The sequence below is a fragment of the Rhinolophus sinicus genome, chromosome 14 (assembly GCF_057876585.1).
Source record: "Rhinolophus sinicus isolate RSI-liver-muscle chromosome 14, RSI-T2T, whole genome shotgun sequence".
In the NCBI taxonomy this organism is placed as follows: Eukaryota; Metazoa; Chordata; class Mammalia; order Chiroptera; family Rhinolophidae; genus Rhinolophus; species Rhinolophus sinicus.
In genome coordinates, this window is record NC_142514.1 from 77505530 (window position 1) to 77525499 (window position 19970).

Sequence of the window (19970 nt, forward strand, 5' to 3'; positions counted from 1 at the left end):
TCTGGCAAGGAGAAGTCAATCTGTTATTAGCTGCTGAGATGTGATTAATATAGCCCAGTAGCTGCTTTTCTCAGACTCCTATTTTATATCAGATTGCCTAAAAAAGAGTAAATTTTTTAAACTGTGTGGTAATAAATGTTCTTGCAAATAAAAATTGTATTAGTGTTTGTGTGTAATACCAATAAAATTTTATTAATGGGTGTTAGGAGAAGCTCTTGGCTTCAGACTCATCTTAAACCGACAGGATTTTACTGTGATTCCGTGTAGCAAGAGACCATTGCCAAAACACTTGTGAACCTAGATAAGAAAGCCAGTTCATGCTAAGTTTTGGAATTCTCAACACTACTTTACTAATGAGATTGCAATTGGAAGACTTTTGGTATGATTTTTAAATCACAGTAGAGGAACATTAAATTGGAGGGAGATTTGCTCACATTTTAAGCCATTAAAATATTTTCCTACGTAGTGTAAAGCTACCCTATTTGCAGCTGAAGAAATTTAGACAGCAATTTACAGAAAATGCTGCAAAATCTATTTTAGTTTAGATGTTTAGTTTTTATATTTGAAATTCATCTTGTAAAAGCTTAGATATCTAGAATAGTTTTGAACATAGTTTCTATTTTGTGTGTGTGCACAAGTGTGTCAAAGTCATTAATTCTGGAATAAAATACTCCATGAAAACCATTTTGGAATTGTATGTATATGTGTGTACACACACACACACACACACACACACACACACTCACACACACACACATACACTCACTCACACACACATACCCCTTGGTTCTCTTACTATCAGTTGTTCTCTTAGTATTTCTTTGCATCCCCTGAGTGATTCTCTAAGAAGTACTCAAAGTCTCTAGGTCATATTTGCTATTGTCGAATAATTTTTAGCTGAGCACCACTTATATATCTGAACATAAAAGTTGGTTTCTGATTTATTTTTACTTATAAGGTGGACTCTGATTATCCTCCTGTTCAGAGACTAATGATCTCAAAGCCAGTGTCCGTAGCACCAAATCCAACTGTTTATTTTAAACCATCTCTGGCCTCATCTGGTAAATTAAAGAACACTGATCAAAGAATAGATAAAAAGCTCAATGTGAGTATGTGTTTATTTTCACTACTTTTCGAGTGTCGATTAAAATGAACAAGAATAAAAAATGAAAGATACAAGCACTGTACCATCACAATCTACCAAGTAGATAGTGCATACACTTTGTGAATTAGTGATAATTACGAATTAGTATGGGTTTATAATGGCTGGCACCTCAATCAAATCCCAAATTACAGTTTACTAGTAAGCACTAGTATATACTCGTGGTTTAGACTAAATAATTTTTCTAGGTTTATTTTTGTATGTACTTTGCGTTGTTGGACTAACGCAAATAAATTTCAGATATCACTTCTTTCAACTCTGAGTGCTTTGGCATTCATCTTCTAAGTCATTTTTTCTGTATTATCACATGTAAGAAACTAATGCCAGTTCCTTCCTAATATTGTCTAATACCTCGTGCATATTCAGATGATGTTTATAGCTGTATTTTTTAACCAGAATACAAGTTTTACACATTGCTTTCACTTTTGTCTTTCTAGACCTGCAATTTTCCCTCTCACCACATTGTTTTTATTTTTAACTCACCTCTTTATTGGGATATATTCAGATTCCAAAACATTACCTATTTACCTATTCTGTGGTTTTAGTGTATTCACAGAGTTGTTCAGCCATCACCACTGTCAGTTGTATAGCATTTCCATCTCCATTTTCCTGACCCCCCTAAAAGCCCATACCCGTTCGTAGTGATCCCTCACTCCTACCTCTCCAGCCCTAGGCAACCTTTGACCTGTCTCTGTAGATGTGCTTATTCTGGACATTTTATATAAATGGATTCTTAAAATATGGGGTTCTTTGTGACAGGCTTATTTCGCTTAGCAAAATGGTTTCAGTGTTCATCCATGTCATAGCAAGTATGTGAACTTCATTCCTTTTTATGACTGAATAATATTTGTTCAGATGTGCCAGATTTTGCTTATCCATTCATGAGGAGATAGACATTTGTGTTTTCAATTTTGCACTGTTGAATAGTTTTGCTATGAATTTTTCTGTGAAAGTTGATTTTATTGTTGTTGTTTTGGTGAACATACATTTTCATTTCGCTTGGGGTCTCTACCTAGGAGTGGAATTCCTGGACATACTGCTTTTTTAAGAGACCAGCCAGTTGTCTTATACGATGTCCCATATCTGTGTTTGTCTGTTTTCTTGTGTCATTTAATTAGAGTGTATTTTTTTATTTACATAGCATCTTGCTATTTGTGCTTTTACTTATATATAGTTAATCGGATGTGATCTTTATAACAACCTCATTTCTTAAAATCTTTCAAAGTAAAGTTGAAAGCATAATGCAATGTTGACACATTACTCTTTTATCTGGATTCAACTGTCATGATTACCATTTTGTCACAGTTGCTTGATCAATATTTAAATAGTATTTTCAACTTAATTTTGGACCTACAGAGTTGCAAGACAGATGTGAAGAACTGCACATTTTACTACATTTGCTTTACTTTTTTCTGTTTTTTTGTACCGACAGGGAAACCCTTGCATAAGTGCCTAATAATTATCAAAGACAGAAACTTAATGTTGGTATAATACTATTATCTAATCTACAGGTTTTATTTAGAAGTTGCCAGTGATTCAAAAGACAAAGAACCTAAGATCATGTTTTAGTCTACAACAGTTCCTTAGACTTTTTGTGAGGCTTTGTTTTTTATTTTGATATTTCACAACATACATACTTCTAAAAAAATACAAGTTACGGTGTAGCTAGTCCTGCAATTTGGGGATGGCTGATGTTCCTCCTGATTAGATTCCAGTTGTGTACTTTCGGTAGTAATACCCCAGAATGGATGCTGAGCTCTTCTCAGTGTATCATGTAGGAGGCACATGCTGTTAGTTCATCCCATTTGCGGCAGTGTGATCGTTACCGAAGGTGGTGTCAGTGGGATTTGTCCTCTGTAAAGTGACTACTTTATCTTTTATTAGTAGTAACTTTCTTGTGGGGAGATAACTTTGAGCACATAAGTGTCCTTCTCACACACTCGTGTTAGCATTATTGATGATATTTGCCTTAATCTATAATTTGTTTCTTGTCAAAGGGTGATTCTCTAATTCCTTGTTCCTTTTACATTAATTGGCTTCCTATTGTAGGATGAACTCTTTTTCCTATTAATGTGTTTATTTTTAATGTTAACATGAAGTTTTACGTTCAACAGGTTAAATCCTTCATTAGCGTTATTTGTTTGGATGCTCATATTGTCCCATATTGGTCTTTGGCCTGATTCCTGTGTCCTTTTGATGTTTCCCTGTTATTTTTTGACCATTTAGTTGCTGCTCGATATTGTAAAGTAATTCAAGCTCGTCTTGTAAATTTCCGGACCTAGCCCTGTTATCAGTCACTCATTTCTCCAAGAAATCCTGATTCCTTTTCGTGAAAGAACTGTTAAGTTTCAGAGAATAATTTCAAAAGGAATGTCCTTATAAATTTGCTTGTGCATTTAATAGACCATAATAAGAGATAAGTGAAAGTTTTTTTGTGGTTGGTAGTGTATTATGTTTGTAATCCCCTACTTTATTTAGCAAAGATGTGCTCAGTGACATTCTATGTGTATATCATTGCACTCTTACTCTTGTGCACCATTCAGAAGGCAGGGTATAAGTTGCCAATTGTAGGATTCATTACCTGGGCAGCATGAAATTCCTGATTCCAAATATGAAAACTCACAGATAGAAGGATGCTACTACAAAAATGAGAACAAATAAGCAAGCATTTAAATACGGTGTGTTCATTTTTTCTAGAATATAGACGAGAAAGCTATGACGCCAGGACAAAATACAGAACGAAGGTAATGTCATCTTTACAGTTAAGCATTATATTTAGTTTGTAAGGTCTATATTTGATTCACATAAGCCGTTTTGAAGATTCAGTAAGGTTGGAAAATGGAACCTTTTACACAAAGAAATCTATGAGCTTTTAAAATCACGTTCAGCTGTACCCTTATTTTCTTGTTAGTAGTTCTCTAATTTTTAGGTAATCAGTTCACAAATTATGGAGCAGTGTAATATATCAGTTGCCTTAATTTTCTTTAATTTCTTTCTTTCTTTTTCCTTTTGCCTATTGGTTTTTCTTCCTTAAATTTCAGTATGTCTGCGGCCAATGGGTTATCTCCTGAAGTAGGTAATGAAGGTAACAACATGACACGGGAGAGATCAGACTTTGTGGCAACTAAACTGCCGGAGGTTGAGGTAGGTTACATAGTTAATACTCTTGATGTTTATTAAAGGCCTTGGTGCACTGTGGTGGCGCGGGGAGGTGTGGAGGGGTGGGCTTTGGCGTGACCCAGCACAAGACTAACCTGCCACTGAAACAGTCCCTTCAAATTGTGTGTGTGTGTGTTTGTGTGTGTGTCTGTTTTAAACTACCAGGATTTTAAATTTAAATCACATTCACTGTGACAACACAGAAAACCTAACCTAGCAGTTATAATTTTATGAGTATCATCCAAAACCCGTAATTCTTTGAAAACAGAATTTCAACTTAAACAATTTGACCCTCAGAATATGATTATGTGATTTAGTTTAGCCAGTATCTGAAATGTCTATAAGTGGATTAATATTGTATGTATTCATCTCACTTGCCTTTTTCTTCATATTACTTATTAAACTTATCAGTGTCGTGAAAGATAACTCTGGGTTATTGAACTTCACTGTTACATATTTATCCTGTAGGAAGATTTCCCACAATCCATTCTGCAGAGTACATTTGGGTCCATTCCTCATACGTGCTGAGGGGAATGTCCATGCACGTCTCCCTGGGCACAGGTGCCGCCTGTTCTGTAGGCTCTTTATCTAGGAATGGGGTTGGATTATAGGGGAGCATACACACCTTCAGATGTGTGATGTGTTGCCTCATTGCTCTTCAAGGTAGTTCTACAGTTTACAACTTCCACATGTCTGTGCATAGGTCTGTTGTTATTTTATCCATATCAGTAGTTGATTTCGTTTATTTTTCAAATTTTTGCATTGTGATGTCTGTGAGGTGGCATGGCTTTGGTGGTTTAGTTTGCATTTTGTTATTTACTAGGAAGGAGACACATTTTTTTGTGAGTTTCTTCGCCATTTGTTTTTTCTCTTTTTTTGTCCACTATTTTTATCCATTATTTCTTCTATTAAGGAGAGTCCTTTATGTGTCCTAAATAGGAAACTTTCGAAAAGATTCAGACTAACTGAAGATTGTTTAATTTAACCTTTCTTTCTATAGGTTGCTGTATTTGTTTTCTCCCTACTTTGAGTTGAACTCAGGTCTCCTTGCAGTCTTTTTAGAAATGAATCCCAGCCTAGGTGGATCATTTTTTATTCCTAATACTTTTTTTTGTCATTTATTTCTAATTAACATTTCATTTGTAAATTCCTCATTAATTCGTGTTCTTTTTTTTTTTTTTTAGAGTATATTTTTAGGCTTTTCAATAGGAGATCTGATAACAGTTTCTTTTGACTGTAAAATGATGTTTTCATTGAAAATGTTGTATGTATTAGCACTAATTTTGTTTATGTCTATTGGTGTTTTGCTTTGCTGCCTTATTGAGAGCGGGAGACCTTTTTTTTTTTTTTTTTTTTTTTTAATTTTTTCTTTATCTCCTTTTCCCCAGTTTAGCAGTTTTGTCATTGGGACTCTGATTCACCAGAATCATGACTGGTTTGGCAGATTGGGCTTTCTTCCATACGCCTCTCTGTTGGTATTTATGCTGTTGGCCTTGGCTCAGTTACTGGGCCTGAGGCTCTATTTTCCCTTAGTTCCTACCTGTTGCTGGTCTGGAGTGTTGTAAAGGGAGGGACTATATCAGTGTATCTACACCTTGACAGAAAAATCTTGAATGCTATTGATTATACAGCATATAGAATTTTGTAGTTTTCTTAGCAGACCGATTTTCTTTTGTCATTAAAGCTCTTTATGCAGATGTAATTACACATAAGAAATATGTTATTTGTCTTGCCTTGTTTCCATGAGGAAAGTAATGTTGATTAATATAGCATGAGCTTGTTCTTTAGACAAGTTTATATTTTTCTCAGTAAAATGAGTGGTCCAACCCTTGGAAAGTTTATGTCTCTTTGAGAAAACATTAGCTTGGTTTGTTGTTTGCCTGATGACAGATTGGTCAATTTGCTTATTTTCCTCACTTTCAAATTTTAAAGATATAATTGCTAAGATTCTAGCTGAATCTCAGCTTGATGCCAGTAGCTCAGTTTTAGCCATTTCGCAGATTTGTGTATGGTCTGATTTTTGCTGTATTGAGAGATGGGGGGTGGTGGTGTCTAAATGTTTGTTTGCTTTTCATGCTCGTACTACCTGGTACACTCACTGTTAGGCGTTTTATGGCTCTTTGTTTCCTCCTCCTTTATCTGGGCCCACTCCCTCCATTGTAGGAATTGAGTATTAGTCATTAAACAGTGTCATTTTGCCTCTATTGTGATATCAGTCTCATTTTTATAATGAAAAAGTTCATTGATACCGAATAGTTAAGTAGTGTATAATAAGACAGGGTTTGGGAGACTTAATCGCTTGACATTATCATGTCAGGTACAGTCCTGCTGCTTCGTGGTGTGAGTAACATTGGCAAACATAACCTCTTTGCACATCAACTTCCTTCTCTTTAAAATGGAGATATAAATACTGAGTATATTTACCTTGTGTCTGTAGGATGTCTGCTTTTTAATAGCTATATGGTATTGGGCCATATATCTCTGTGCCTCAGTTTTTTCATGCACAGCAATAGTGTCTACCTCATGTGTAATAACCCATGTAAAGGTATTATAAAGTTAACACAAAGTAAGTCCCATATTTGATGGCGATTGTGTTCAGCTTGAGGTGTCTATAAGCATCCGATTACAGTTGTTGACTTTCTTTTTCCCAGATTTGTGAGACTTACTTCTCTGACCAACCAAGTCAAAATTTTGGTGACTGGAATCAACTTAGAATTGGTTCAAGGTCCATAGTATAAAGAAACAGTATTTCCAAACTTAAGGAGTTGGTGTGAGAAATAGGTTGTTCAACTTATGTGCCCAGGTGTTATAAGGGCCTAAGGGGAAGAAAATAAGGCTAGGGGTTGCATTGGGAAGAAACGTCTCTACAGAAATACCTAAATGTGTCTTTTGTTTTCCTACTCCTCCCATATTTGGTTATAATCTTCACACGGAAGAAATGTTGAAAGAATTGTGCAACGGACACATATTCCCAAAATGAAGATTCTAACATTTTATTGTATTTGCTTTATCAAATAAATATCCGTCTTACTATGATTTGCATGCATTACCACGAAGTTGAAGATATAAATACACTTCATGTCAAAACACTTTGACATACATTGCTAAACTATAGTTAAATGTTTGTTCTTTTTTAATTTAGCAAGAATTTACATGCAGTGAAATGTAAAATTCATTCGTTGAATGAATTGGACAGATTTTTACACCTGTGTAACCCAACGCCTACCGAGGTGTGGAATATTTCCAGTCCTGCAGAGAATTCGCTCATGTTCCTTCCCAATCAATACTCATGCCTCCTGCCCCAGGGCAGTCAGTATTCTCATTTTCCTACCATCTGTTGGTTTTGCCTGTTCTAAACATTCATATCAGTAGTTACTCGGTGTGTACTGTGTTCTACCCTGCTCTTATGAAAAATTGCTGTGAACTTTCTTGTACCCATTTGTGGACACGTTTATTTCTCTGGGGTAAATACCACAAGAGGAGGTGAGAATAGTAGTTTAAAGTCCCCCCAGCAGTGTGTGAACCTTTCCGTCACTCTGCATCCTTACTAGTAGTTGGTTGTCTTCTTTTAAATTGTAGCCATTCTGCTTTGTGTATGCTGCTGTGGCATTGTAACTTTACTGTGCATTTCCCTCATGACTAGTAATGTGTTCTTGTTTATGTGCTTCTTGGCCACGTGCAATGTCTTCCTTTGTGAGGTCTCTCTTCAGATCGTTTGCCCTTTAAAAAATTGGGGTGTTTTCGTATTATTAAGTGTAGGAGCTCTTTATAAATTCTGGGCGCAAATACATTGTCTGCTACATGCCTTACAAAGATTTTTCTCTCAGTTTGGCTTTTTAAAAATTTTCTCTCCCTGTTTCTGTCTTCCCTTCCTTCCTTCCTTCCTTCCTTCCTTCCTTCCTTCCTTCCTTCCTTCCTTCCTTCCTCCCTTCCTTCTTTTCTTCCTTCCTTCCATCCTTCCTTCCTTTTTTCTATTATTCAGTCCTTTCAACTTTCTATATTATTTTATGTTAATTTGATGTGTACCCCATAGTGGCTAGTCATTTATATAAATTAAGAAGTGATCGCTCTAACTGGTCTAGTGCCCACCTGGATGTATGCATAGTTATTACCACATTCTGGACTGTATTCTTCTGCGTTGTTCTTTACATCCCCATGACTATTTTGACTCATTTACACTTCTTAATCCCTTCACCTTTTTCATCCTGCCCCTTAATCCCCTTTCAAGTATCACCACAGTGAATCTAATATCCATCTGACATCCTGCATAGTTATTACAATATTATCGACTATGTTCTTTATGAAATACTCTAAATATCCTTGACTATTATGTAGCAACCAATTTGTACTCCTAGATTTGTCCCTTTTCTCACTCACTCCCACACTTCTCCCATCTGGAAACTAATAATATGTACTCTGTATGTATGCATTTTTTAACGTTTTATTTGTTTGCTTATTTTATTTTTCAGACTCCACAAATAAGCAAAATCACATTTCATCTGTCCTTCTCTGACATGCTCCATCCAGCACTATACTCTCCTAGTCCATCCATGTCGTTGCAGATGGCAAGAATCCATCCCTATCCATGGCCGAGCAATATCCCATTGTATATATGTACTACCTACTCTTTATCCATGCATTCATCCACATACACTCAGGCTGCCTCCACATCTTGAACATTGTAAACAATGCTGCAATGAACATATGGATGCACATGTCCCCTCAAAATACTTTTTTGATTTCTTCAGATAAATACTCTACAGTGGGATTACTGGATCCTTGTTTGTCTCTTGTTATAGCCTTTGTTTTCAAGTCTGTTTTCTCTGGTATCAGTATTGCTACCTGATCTTCTGTCTGTTTGGTTTTTCTGTTTCCATTTTCATGAAATATTTTTTTCCGTTCCTTTACTTCAACCTGTTTGTGCCTTTCAATCTGAAGTGAGTCTCTTATAGGCAGCAAATGTAAGGATCTTACCTTTTTGTGCATTCAGCCATTCCATCTATCTTTTGATTAGAGCATTTAATCTATTTACACCGAAAGTATTTGTTGATATTTGTGTGGTTATTTCCATTTTATTAATCATAGTTTTCACTTTCTTTGTTTTCTCCTTGTTATTCTTAAAGAAGTCCCTGTCACGTTTCTTGTAACACCAGTTTGGGGTGATGAAGTCCTTTAGCTTTTTCTTGTCCAGGAATCTCTTTATCTGTCCTTTGATGCTAAATCACACGAATGTATGAGGTATGACAATTAAGTTCACGAACTTGCTACTGCGCAGCGCTTACATTGCCAGCACTGTACAAACAGCTCCGTAAGGTCTCATAACCTTGGTATAACAGTGTCTCACAGCTGTGTTTGTGTCTACACGTTGTGGTGTCATGCTGAGTCATGTTCATTATTGTTGTTGCGTGCTGTTGTGTGCTGTCACAAGAATGCCTGACCTTGAATTAGAGCCACGAACAGACATTAAATTTCTTGTTAGACCTGACAACAGTGGAAGTGAACTCCGGGACCTGTTAATCCAAGTTTATGGGCAAAATGCCGTGAAGTAAATGGTGGTGTATAAATGGATTCAGTTTCTGAGGGGAGACATTGTGTCTCTGATGAAGAGCGGTGAAGGCAGACAGTAATGAGCAGAAAAGTTCATGGAATTGTGCCTCAAAATCATCGGCTGACTGTGAGAAGCATAGCAGACCATGTAAACATCGATAGAGAAAGTATGGAAAATCTTAACTTTGAATCTTGGCATGAGAAAGGTGTGTGCAAAAATGGTCGCAGGACTGACATCATCAAAATGGTGGCATGAGGTGAGCCTCTGTAAAGCTCCCCTGGAATTTAGAACTAATCAAACAACAACTCCACAGAGGACTCCCTGCACAGCAGACAGGTGGGACGAAGAGGCCCACTGCTGAATTCACCTAGAGGTGGGCGAAACGCACAAGCAGGGGGAGGAGGGAAGGGAGAAGTGCGGAGATGGAGCCGCGCAGGCACAGGACACAGACCTAGCTAAGTGCTCCGAGCTCGCTGCATCCCCAACTGCCGCAGCTGCGGGAGAGGGAGGAACTCAGACTGCTGGGGCTCCGCTCATGGCCCACAGGGCTGCGGGGACAGCATATAACACAGCTGAACCCAATGCTCACGGCAGACACCTCGGAGCAAAGACTGAGGGAAGAAGGCTGAAAACGGTGGTTTAAGCCCTCACTGCTGAGAAGAGAACGGAAGCCTTAGACACTGAGACTAGCCGCCCCCTCCCTACCCTCCCAGAGCCGCACTGCCACACCTGCCCGGTGCTAGAAGTGGAACATTAGCACTGTCATATCAAAAGAACAGAATATTTGCTGTTCTGAGAACTGTGGACAGCAGACACAGATTCGCAATCCAGCTGGTTCCAGCACGGGGGGGAGGGAGCTTTGGAAGCAGGACCGGCTGTGGTGGTGGTTGCCACCATTGCTCTGGGCCACCTCTCACAACTCACCGCGCCCCTGGCCCCACTTATCTGGGCAGGTCCCTGCAGGAGTAAACAGAACTGCTGAAACATACCGGCTCTGAATCTGGTGCAGGAAGAGCTTTGGAACTTCAAAAGCTCTCCACATACCCCCACGGAAACTGCGCTTTGTGACCCAGGTGAACTATTAACAGAGGAGAAGCCCATCTCCCAGGGAATCCCCCCATTGTGTGAGAAGTTGGAATAGTGAAGAGGAAACATAGCACTACCGTGTGAGAGAGAAAAAAGGGCTGCAGTCAGAGAGAATATAAAGCATTCTACCAACAATACTGGAAAATAAAAGAAGACCTCTTCCTATCAACCTGTTGCAGAAGCCACTCCTGTAGATGTCTAGGACGTGAAATAATAAATCAGTAATTACCATGAATAACCAAGGCAACAAGACAGCTCAGAAAGAAAGTGAAAAGTCTCCAGAAAATGACCTTAAAGATATGGAAGTATGTGACTTAAGTGACAGAGAATTCAAGATTGCAGTTCTGAAAAAATTCAACAAGATGCAAGAAAACACAGAAAGGCAGTGTAAAGAACTCTGAAACACAATCGAAGAAGAACAAGAGCATTTTACCAAAGAGATTGAAATTTCAAAAAAGAACCAAATAGAATTTCTGGAGATTAAAAACTCAATAGAAGAAATTAAGAAGGAAATAACCAGCTTAGTTAGTAGAGTTGACCAGATGGAGGAAAGTATCAGTGACATCGAAGATGGGAACCTGGAAATGACACACATAGAAGAAGAAAGAGACTTGAGACTTAAAAGAAATGAAAGAACTCTACAAGAACTTTCTGACTCCATCAGAAAGAGCTACATAAGAATAATGGTCATACCAGAAGGAGAAGAAAGAGAGAAGGGAACAGAGAATATATTCAAACAAATTGTCGATGAGAACTTCCCAAACTTGTGGACAGAACTTGACCCTCAAATCCAAGAAGCAAATAGAACACCTAGTTACCTCAATCCCAACAGGCCTTCTCCAAGGCACATTGTATTGAAGCTGTCTAAAATCAACGACAAAGAAAGAATCCTCAAGGCAGCCAGGGAAAAGAAGACGGTAACTTACAAAGGAAAGCCCATCAGATTATCATCAGATTTTTCAGCAGAAACTCTACAAGCCAGGAGGGAGTGGAACCAAATATTCAAACTATTGAAAGAGAGAAATCATGAGCCAAGAATAATATATCCAGCAAAGATATCCTTTAGATATGAAGGAGGAATAAAGACCTTTCCAGACATACAGAAGCTGAGGGAATTTTCTAATACACGACCTGCACTACAAGAAATACTAAAGGAGGCTATTCGACCACCATCAACAGGGACAATTTGTGGCAACCAAAACTCAAAAAGGGGGAGAGTAAAGGCCTGAACCGGAATATGTGAATGGAGAAAGTAAGTGTGCTGAAGAAAATGGAATACTCTAAATATCAAACTTTCTTTTACATAAACTTAAGGGTAACCACTCAAAAAAAAAAAAAAAATCCAGAACTGAAATATATACTGTAATAAAAGAAGAAACAGAGAGAAACATCATAGAATACCACCACACAGGAATAATAGACAACAACAAAAAGACAAAGAAACAATGGAGACACAGCCTTACCAGAAAACTAAAGATAGAATGGCAGGAAATCCTCACATATCGATAATCACCCTAAATGTAAATGGACTGAACTCACCAATAATAAGGCACAGAGTAACAGATTGGATCAAAAAACTAAACTGAACCATAAGCTGTCTCCAAGAGACATATCTCAGGTACAAGGACAAGCATAGACTCAAAATGAAAGGGTGGAAATTGGCACTCCAAGCAAATGGTACCCAGAGAAAATCAGGTGTAGCTATCATGATATCAGATGAAAGAGACTTCAGGGTGAAAAAGATAACAAGAGACAAAGATGGATATTTCATAATGGTAAAGGGGACTATACAACAAGAAGACATAACAGTCATCAATATCTATGCCCCCAATCTGGGAGCACTGAAATATACCAAGCAACTACTATCAGAACTAAAGAGAGAAATTGACCAAAACACAATTATACTAGGGGACCCAAATACATCATTGACAGGTATGCATAGATCGTCCAAACAGAAAATAAATAACGAAATAGCGTTATTTCGAATAACGAAGACACTAAATGACACATTAGATGAAATGGACATAAATGACATAATGGAGCACTTAATCCTAAAACATCAGACTATACATTCTTTTCTAGTGTACATGGAACATTCTCAAGGATTGACCATATATTGGGACATAAAATCAGCCTCAGCAAATTCAAGAAGATTGAAATCATACCGAGAATATTCTCTGACCTCAAGGCTTTGAAATTGGATATCAACTGCAAAAAGAAAGCAGAAAAAACACACAAATACATGGAGATTAAACAACATACTTATAAAGAACGACCGGGTCAAAGAAGAAATTAGAGGAGAGATCAAAAGATACATAGAAACAAATGACAATGAAAATACATCCTACGAAAATTTTTGGGATGCAGCAAAAGCAGCTTTAAGAGGGAAGTTTATATCATTACAGGCCTATCTCAAGAAACAAGAAAACTCCCAAATAAATAACCTCACGTTACACCTTAAAGAACTACAAAAAGAAGAACAAGCGAAACCCAAGGTCAGAAGAAGAAAGGAAATAACAGAAATCAGAGCAGAACTAAATGAACTAGAGAACAAAAAGACAATAGAAAAAAATGTGTGGCAAAGAGCTGGTTCTTTGAAAAGATTAGCAAAATTGACAAACCCTTGGCTGGGCTCACTAAGATAAAAAGAGAGAAGACACTAATTAACAAAATCAGAAATGAAAAAGGGGAAGTTATAACGGACACCACAGAAATACAAAGGATCATCCAAGAATACTATGAAAAACTATATGCCACCAAATTCAATAACCTAAAAGAAATGGACAAGTTCTTAGAAACATATAGCCTTCCAAGGCTGAACCATGAAGAACTGGAAAATCTAAACAGACCGATCACCAGTAATGAAATTGAATCAGCCATCCAAAACCTTCCCAAGAGCGAAAGTCCGGGACCAGATGGCTTCACTAGTGAATTCTACCAAACCTTCAAAGAAGATCTAATACCAATCCTGCTCAAACTCTTCCAAAAAATTGAAGAAGAGACAGTACTCCCTAACTCATTTTATGAGGCCAACATTACCCTGATACCAAAACCTGGTAAGGACAACACAAAAAAAGAAAACTACAGACCAATATCTCTGATGAATACAGATGCAAAAATCCTAAACAAAATTCTAGCAAATCGAATACAAAAATGCATTAAAAACATTATTCATCACGACCAAGTGGGGTTCATCCCTGGGGCACAAGGATGGTTCAACACACACAATGGAATACTATTCGGCGGTAGGAAAAGATGATATAGGAACATTTGTGACAGCATGGATGGATCTTGAGAGTATGATGCTAAGCGAAATAAGTCAGACAGAAAAAGCAGAGAACCATATGATTTCACTGATATGTGGTATATAAACCCAAAACAACAAGAGAACAAGACAAACAAATGAGACACAAAAACTCATAGACACAGACAATAGTTTAGTGGTTACCAGAAGGTAAGGGAGGTGGGGGGTGGGAGATGAGGGTAAGAGGGATCAAATATATGGTGTTGGAAGGAGAACTCACTCTGGGTGTTGAACACACAGTGGGATTTAAGGTGATGTAATACAGAATTGTACACCTGAAATCTATTTAATTTTAATATCAATTGTCACCCCAATAAATTAAAAGAAATAAAAAAAATAAAAAAATAAAGGTCCCAAAGTAGCTCTTGCATCACAACAATGCACTAGCTCACATGGCACTGTCTGTTAGGGAATTTTTATCCGGTAAGCAAAAACTGTTTTGAAACCCCCTGTCTACTCACCTGATCTGACCCCAATGACTTCTTTCTTTACCCGAAGATAAAGGAAATATTGAAAGGAAGATATTTTGATGACAGTCAGGACATCTAGGGTAATAAGATGACAGCTCTGGTGGGCATTCCAGAAAAAGAGCTCCAAAAATACTTTGAAGGGTGGACTAGGCACTAGCATTTATGTATAGCTTCCCTAGAGGAGTACTTCAAAGGTGATGTAGTGATATTCAGCAACGAGTCATATAACACTTTTTCTAGGCTAGGATGAGTTCTCGAACTCAAGTGTCAGAACTCATAGGTTTGCTTCGTGGATAATTTTGGTTGTAGGTCCTTGCTTTTTCATCACTTTGAGTATTTCCTGTCAATCCCTTTTGGCCTGCAAAGTTTGAGTTGAGAACTCAGCTGATGGACTTGTGGGAGCTCCCTTGTAGGTGGCTAATTGCTTTTCTCTTGCTGCTTTTAGGATTCTCTCTTTGTCTTTAATCTTTGGCATTTTAATTATGATATGTCTTGGTATGGGCCTTTTGGGTTCATTTGTTTGGGACTCTGCGTTTCTTAGGCTTGTATGTCGACTTTCTTCATCATGTTAGGAAGTGTTCCGTCATTATTTCTCCAAATAGGTTTTCAATCCCTTGCTCTATCTGTTTTTTTTTCTTTCTTTTTTTTTTTTTTTTTCTGGTACCTGCATAATGCAAATGTTGGTACTCTTGATGTCCCATAAGCCCCGTAAACTCTTTTCATTTTTTCGTAGTTCTTTTTCTTTTTCTTTTTTTGCTGTTCTGCTTGGTTGTTTTCTGCTACTTTACCTTGTAAATCACTGCTTCATCTAATCTACTGTTAATTCTCCGTTTACTTTCTTAACAGTATTTTTTGATCACTAGATGTTCTAAATTTTATGACGTTTGAATTTGTGTATTTTTCCCATTATTTTTACTGTTCTTTGTGTCCTAAGAAGTGTTTGCCTTTTCTCAGGCTGCAAGGAAATTCTATTATCTGTTAGAATATTAAAATAGTGTTTTGTTTTGTTTTCTAATTTCCTTATTGATTTCTTATTTGATTCATTGATTAAAACTGATTTTATCATGATTTTCATGTTTTGAAGTGTATTGACAGTTGTTTTTTATCCCAGTGTATGGTTTGCTAGATGAATTTTGAAGAAGGTATATTTACAGTTGTTAGTTATTGTGACCTCTAGAAGTCAGATAAGATGACTGATAGTATTTCTTATATCTTTTGTGTTCTTGCTGAATGTGTTTTTAGGGGGTGGTGATTCATTATTCCATTAAAATTGTTGCGAGATATGAATTAAAATTGTCATCTTTCATTTGGTGCATATGTCTTTCCCCCTCTATTATGTCAATTTTTGCTTCGCATATTTTGAAGCCTGTAGTGCAGCATGCACTTTACATCTAGTATGGCTCCTGAATGATGTGCCCTGTTAATATTAGTAAATGCCCTTTAAAAATAAAAAGGAAAATATCTTTTGTCTTGAAATCTATTTTATCTGGTCGTCAATAGCCAGCCGTTCTCTTACTAAAATAAGCCTCCTTTTGCTTACTAAACACAGGTTCTAGCTTTTCCGTCCATAAACTTTCAAGCTGTGTCTTTAGATTTAAAATAAGTCTCTTGTAGACAGCATGCAGTTGAATCTTGTCTTTTCATCTATTGCTGCCTTTTAATTTGAATGTTTATATTTCATGTAGGTATTAACATAGTTTGATGAAGGCCAAGCATTTTTTAATTGTTTTCATTACTTGTTGACTTTTTCTCTCTATCTCTTGATGTTACTTAGTGGTTTCTCTTGATTACGATATATGTCCTTAACATTCTTTTCCATTCTACTTTGTGTTAATGTTGTGCCACTCCTTTCAAAATGTAAGAATCTTGCACCTTCATAGTTTGATTTACCACCCCTTTTCATGGGATCTTATGCTGTCATTTTTATTACATCTAGATACATTGGCTATAAACCCACAGCCTGCAATTTTTGCTTTATCCGATTATGTATATGCTTCTGACAATTAAGTTCATGAACTAATCCTAGAAAAAGTGCCACATGCCTCATTACTGAATATCACTACAATCACCTTCCAAGTGCTCCCCTTGGTAAGTTATAGAGTGATGCCAGCGTCTAACCTACACTTGAAAGCAATTTTGGAACTCTTTTTCGGGAATGGCCATCAGAGCTGTCGTCGTATTACCCTTGACATCCTCAATGTCATCAAAATGTCTTCCTTTCAACATTTACTTTATCATTGAGTAGAGAAAGAATTCATTGGGGGCCAGATTAGGTGAGTAGGGAGGGTGTTCCAATACAGTTATTTATTACTAGCTAAACAATCCCTTACAGACATTACCTTATGAGCTGGTGAATTGTCGTGATACAAGAGCCATGAATTGTTGGCAACAAGTTCAGGTCATTTTTGTTTAACTTTTTCACACAGCCTTTTCAGTACTTCCGAATAGTACTCTTGGTTAACTGTTTGTCCAGTTGGTATAAATTCATAATGAATAATTCCTCTGATATCAAAAAAGTTTAGCAACATCACTGCAACTCCTTTGTGAACTTAATTTTCAGACCTTCATATTTTAAAGGAATTTTGTGAAAAATAATGGATTTTTAATTTTTTTCAAATGATTTGTCACGTATTCTCCATTTTTTCCAGAAATCTGAGTTCCCATTTGGTATCATTTCTCTTCATCCTGAAGACCTCATATAGCAGGTTTTATTACAACAGGTTCTCTTACAGGTCCCAACTCATAAAGAGAACAGGAAACTCACTCAGTGCTTAGGTTTCTTTTCTATGAACGTGTCTTTATTTTTCCTTTTTGGAGGAGGTAAACTTTACTGAGGTGTGGTTTATGTATGATTAACTGTACACATTTGAAGTTATTCAGATTGTTTTAGTGGCAGTGAACTTACCTGAACTCAAACCCTGTCTCCTCTGTGGTGGGCAGCAGCTGAGACTCTTCAGTCTGAGTTGACTGTTTGACGTCCGTCCATTTTAGACTCATGTAGTTTACAGGTCTGTCAGGTATTTGGACACTTACATGCAGACCGGGGGTTCCCCTCCTGTGGCTCTTTAGTCCTGCATCTCCTGTCATTTTCCATCTGCTGTGGTCACCTAGTCTATGCTCGAATTCCTCAACCAGCACATTTGTCTTTTTATCTCTGAATTTCAAGTGTTTAGTGGTCCCAACTCATAAAGAGAACAGGAAACTCACTCGGTGCTTCTCTTTTCTTGAGGTGTCTTCTCCCCTCCAGGTTCTTCTTGTTATTGTTTACTCTTTGATGTTTCAGATGGTTACTTTAATATTTTGTCAGGAGTTTGTAATTGTAAAGTCAGGGAATTGACATATATGATCTATTCCTCCATGAACAGAGGCGGAATTAATTTTTATTCTTAATCGGGGTTATTTGAGACTCGGGGGGGGGGGGCTTTGCTATATTAGGTTAAAAAGCAAGGCAGTTCACCAAACTCATGAGAAATGACATTTATTAAATGCTTGTTTTATATGCCATGACCACATATAACTTTGCATTTCATGTTAATACCACCACTGTGGTGTATTATTTTTTCCCTCATTTTCACCAAGTAGGAGATAGACACTTACATCAATTAAGGTTGCAGTCACATTGGTGGCTACTGGCACAGCTGGGATTCAAATCTTGTGTAGTTTTTTTGATTCAAGAGCTCACATTGTTAATTAACACTGCATGATGCTGCCTTCTCCATGTTCTAAGTTTACCTCTAACTATATAAATTCTACCTGAAAAAATGTATAGATAGAAGAATGACAGAAAAGATGAAGTATATCATTATAAGTCATATTGTATTCTAGGAAATGCAAATACTAGTATTACTGAGAATCACTCTACCCGTCACCAGTTCTTCATGGCCTCCCATAAAATTTAGTTCATCTGTTATAACTTCTTTTCCATCACTGATTAGTGCTGCACAGTCATTAACAAACAAGATACCAAACCATTGTACATATAGAGTTGATTTTTGTTCTTTCTTATTGTTTATTCTATAAAATCTTATACTAAGTTTGAAGCAGTGATTAATTTTTATAAGAGGCCAAAAGTTGAAATGGTATTTTCTTTTCTTTACTGTACATTATAATGGGATACATTATAATGGGATTGTTCATCACTTCTCATGCAATACAGTAGGGATTGTAAATTTGTTTCCAATGAAGATGCTTTTCTTTCCGTTAGAAGAGATGTATGCTTTTTATTTCTCAAGTAGGATTCATATCTTTAATTTGCTTGTGAAATTTTTATGCTTTTGAGTTTTACTTTTTGTGAACATGTAGTTCCGGATGCTACTTTACTCCATTAGACAAATATCCATCTTCAAAACAGTGTATACTCCTCCTCCAAGAGGAAGGCAGATTTCATAGCAGTAACTTCGGTATTTTTAGAAGTTAAAAAGTAATTTTTAAATCTAAAAGAGGACATATTTGCTTTTGGCTTCTTAGGAAAAATTAATTTGCTTAAGACCTATTTGATTGTAAAATTCTTTTTCTAAAAAGCTGTTTTTGTATGTCTTTTAATGATTTTGAAAACCAGGTACAAATGACCTCTTCAAACAACTCTGGCCATTTTATATCTAGCATTTCAACTCCAATTGTGCAATCTACTCAGGCAGATGTAAGTAGTAGCTGAGGAATATTTCATATGTATGGGTTTTAAAGGCATAATGTATTTTTATTAAATGCAAGATGCCTTTGGTGGTAACAAATACCATTACTTTTCCTCCAATAACAACAAAAATTATAATGTATAGAAAACTTGAATGAGTGAACGTTGATGTATTTTCTTTTATATATGTATACATATACATATATATACACACACAGACAAACATGTATATTTTTTCACATACCATTTGAAAGTTAAGATGCAGACATCTTAATACCCTAATGCTTTTCCATGTATCCCTGGAGTAGTGGGACATTCCTTTCCATACGCACAACATGGTTGCTATACCCTCAAAAATTAACATGATATAGTAATAAAATAGTCCATACTCAGATTTCCGCAACCACCCAGACTATCCTTTAATTGCTGTTACATTTTTCTCTTGGTCTTAGATCCAATTAAGTTAGTACCTAATCAATTAAATCATAATGCTGTTAGTTAATATTTTTCTTGAATTGCGTTTGACCTAGAAAACATTTGGGATTTTATAAACATATTTTGTGTTTATTTCTTCATAGTAAAGAAAGAAATATTTTAGAAAAGACTGAGAT

The 19970-nt window shown here is 36.7% G+C and overlaps 1 protein-coding gene across 1 annotated transcript in view; it reads left to right on the forward strand.

Moving 5' to 3' along the window:
• Positions 1 to 19970, forward strand: part of LOC148755729 (nuclear pore complex protein Nup153-like) — an 89926-nt gene that overhangs the window by 61690 nt on the left and 8266 nt on the right. Inside the window, exons 13-14 of the mRNA XM_088789797.1 lie at positions 18555 to 18713; positions 19288 to 19368. Of these exons, the coding sequence (XP_088645923.1) occupies positions 18555 to 18713; positions 19288 to 19368 (240 nt within the window). The remainder of the gene's footprint in view (positions 1 to 18554; positions 18714 to 19287; positions 19369 to 19970) is intronic.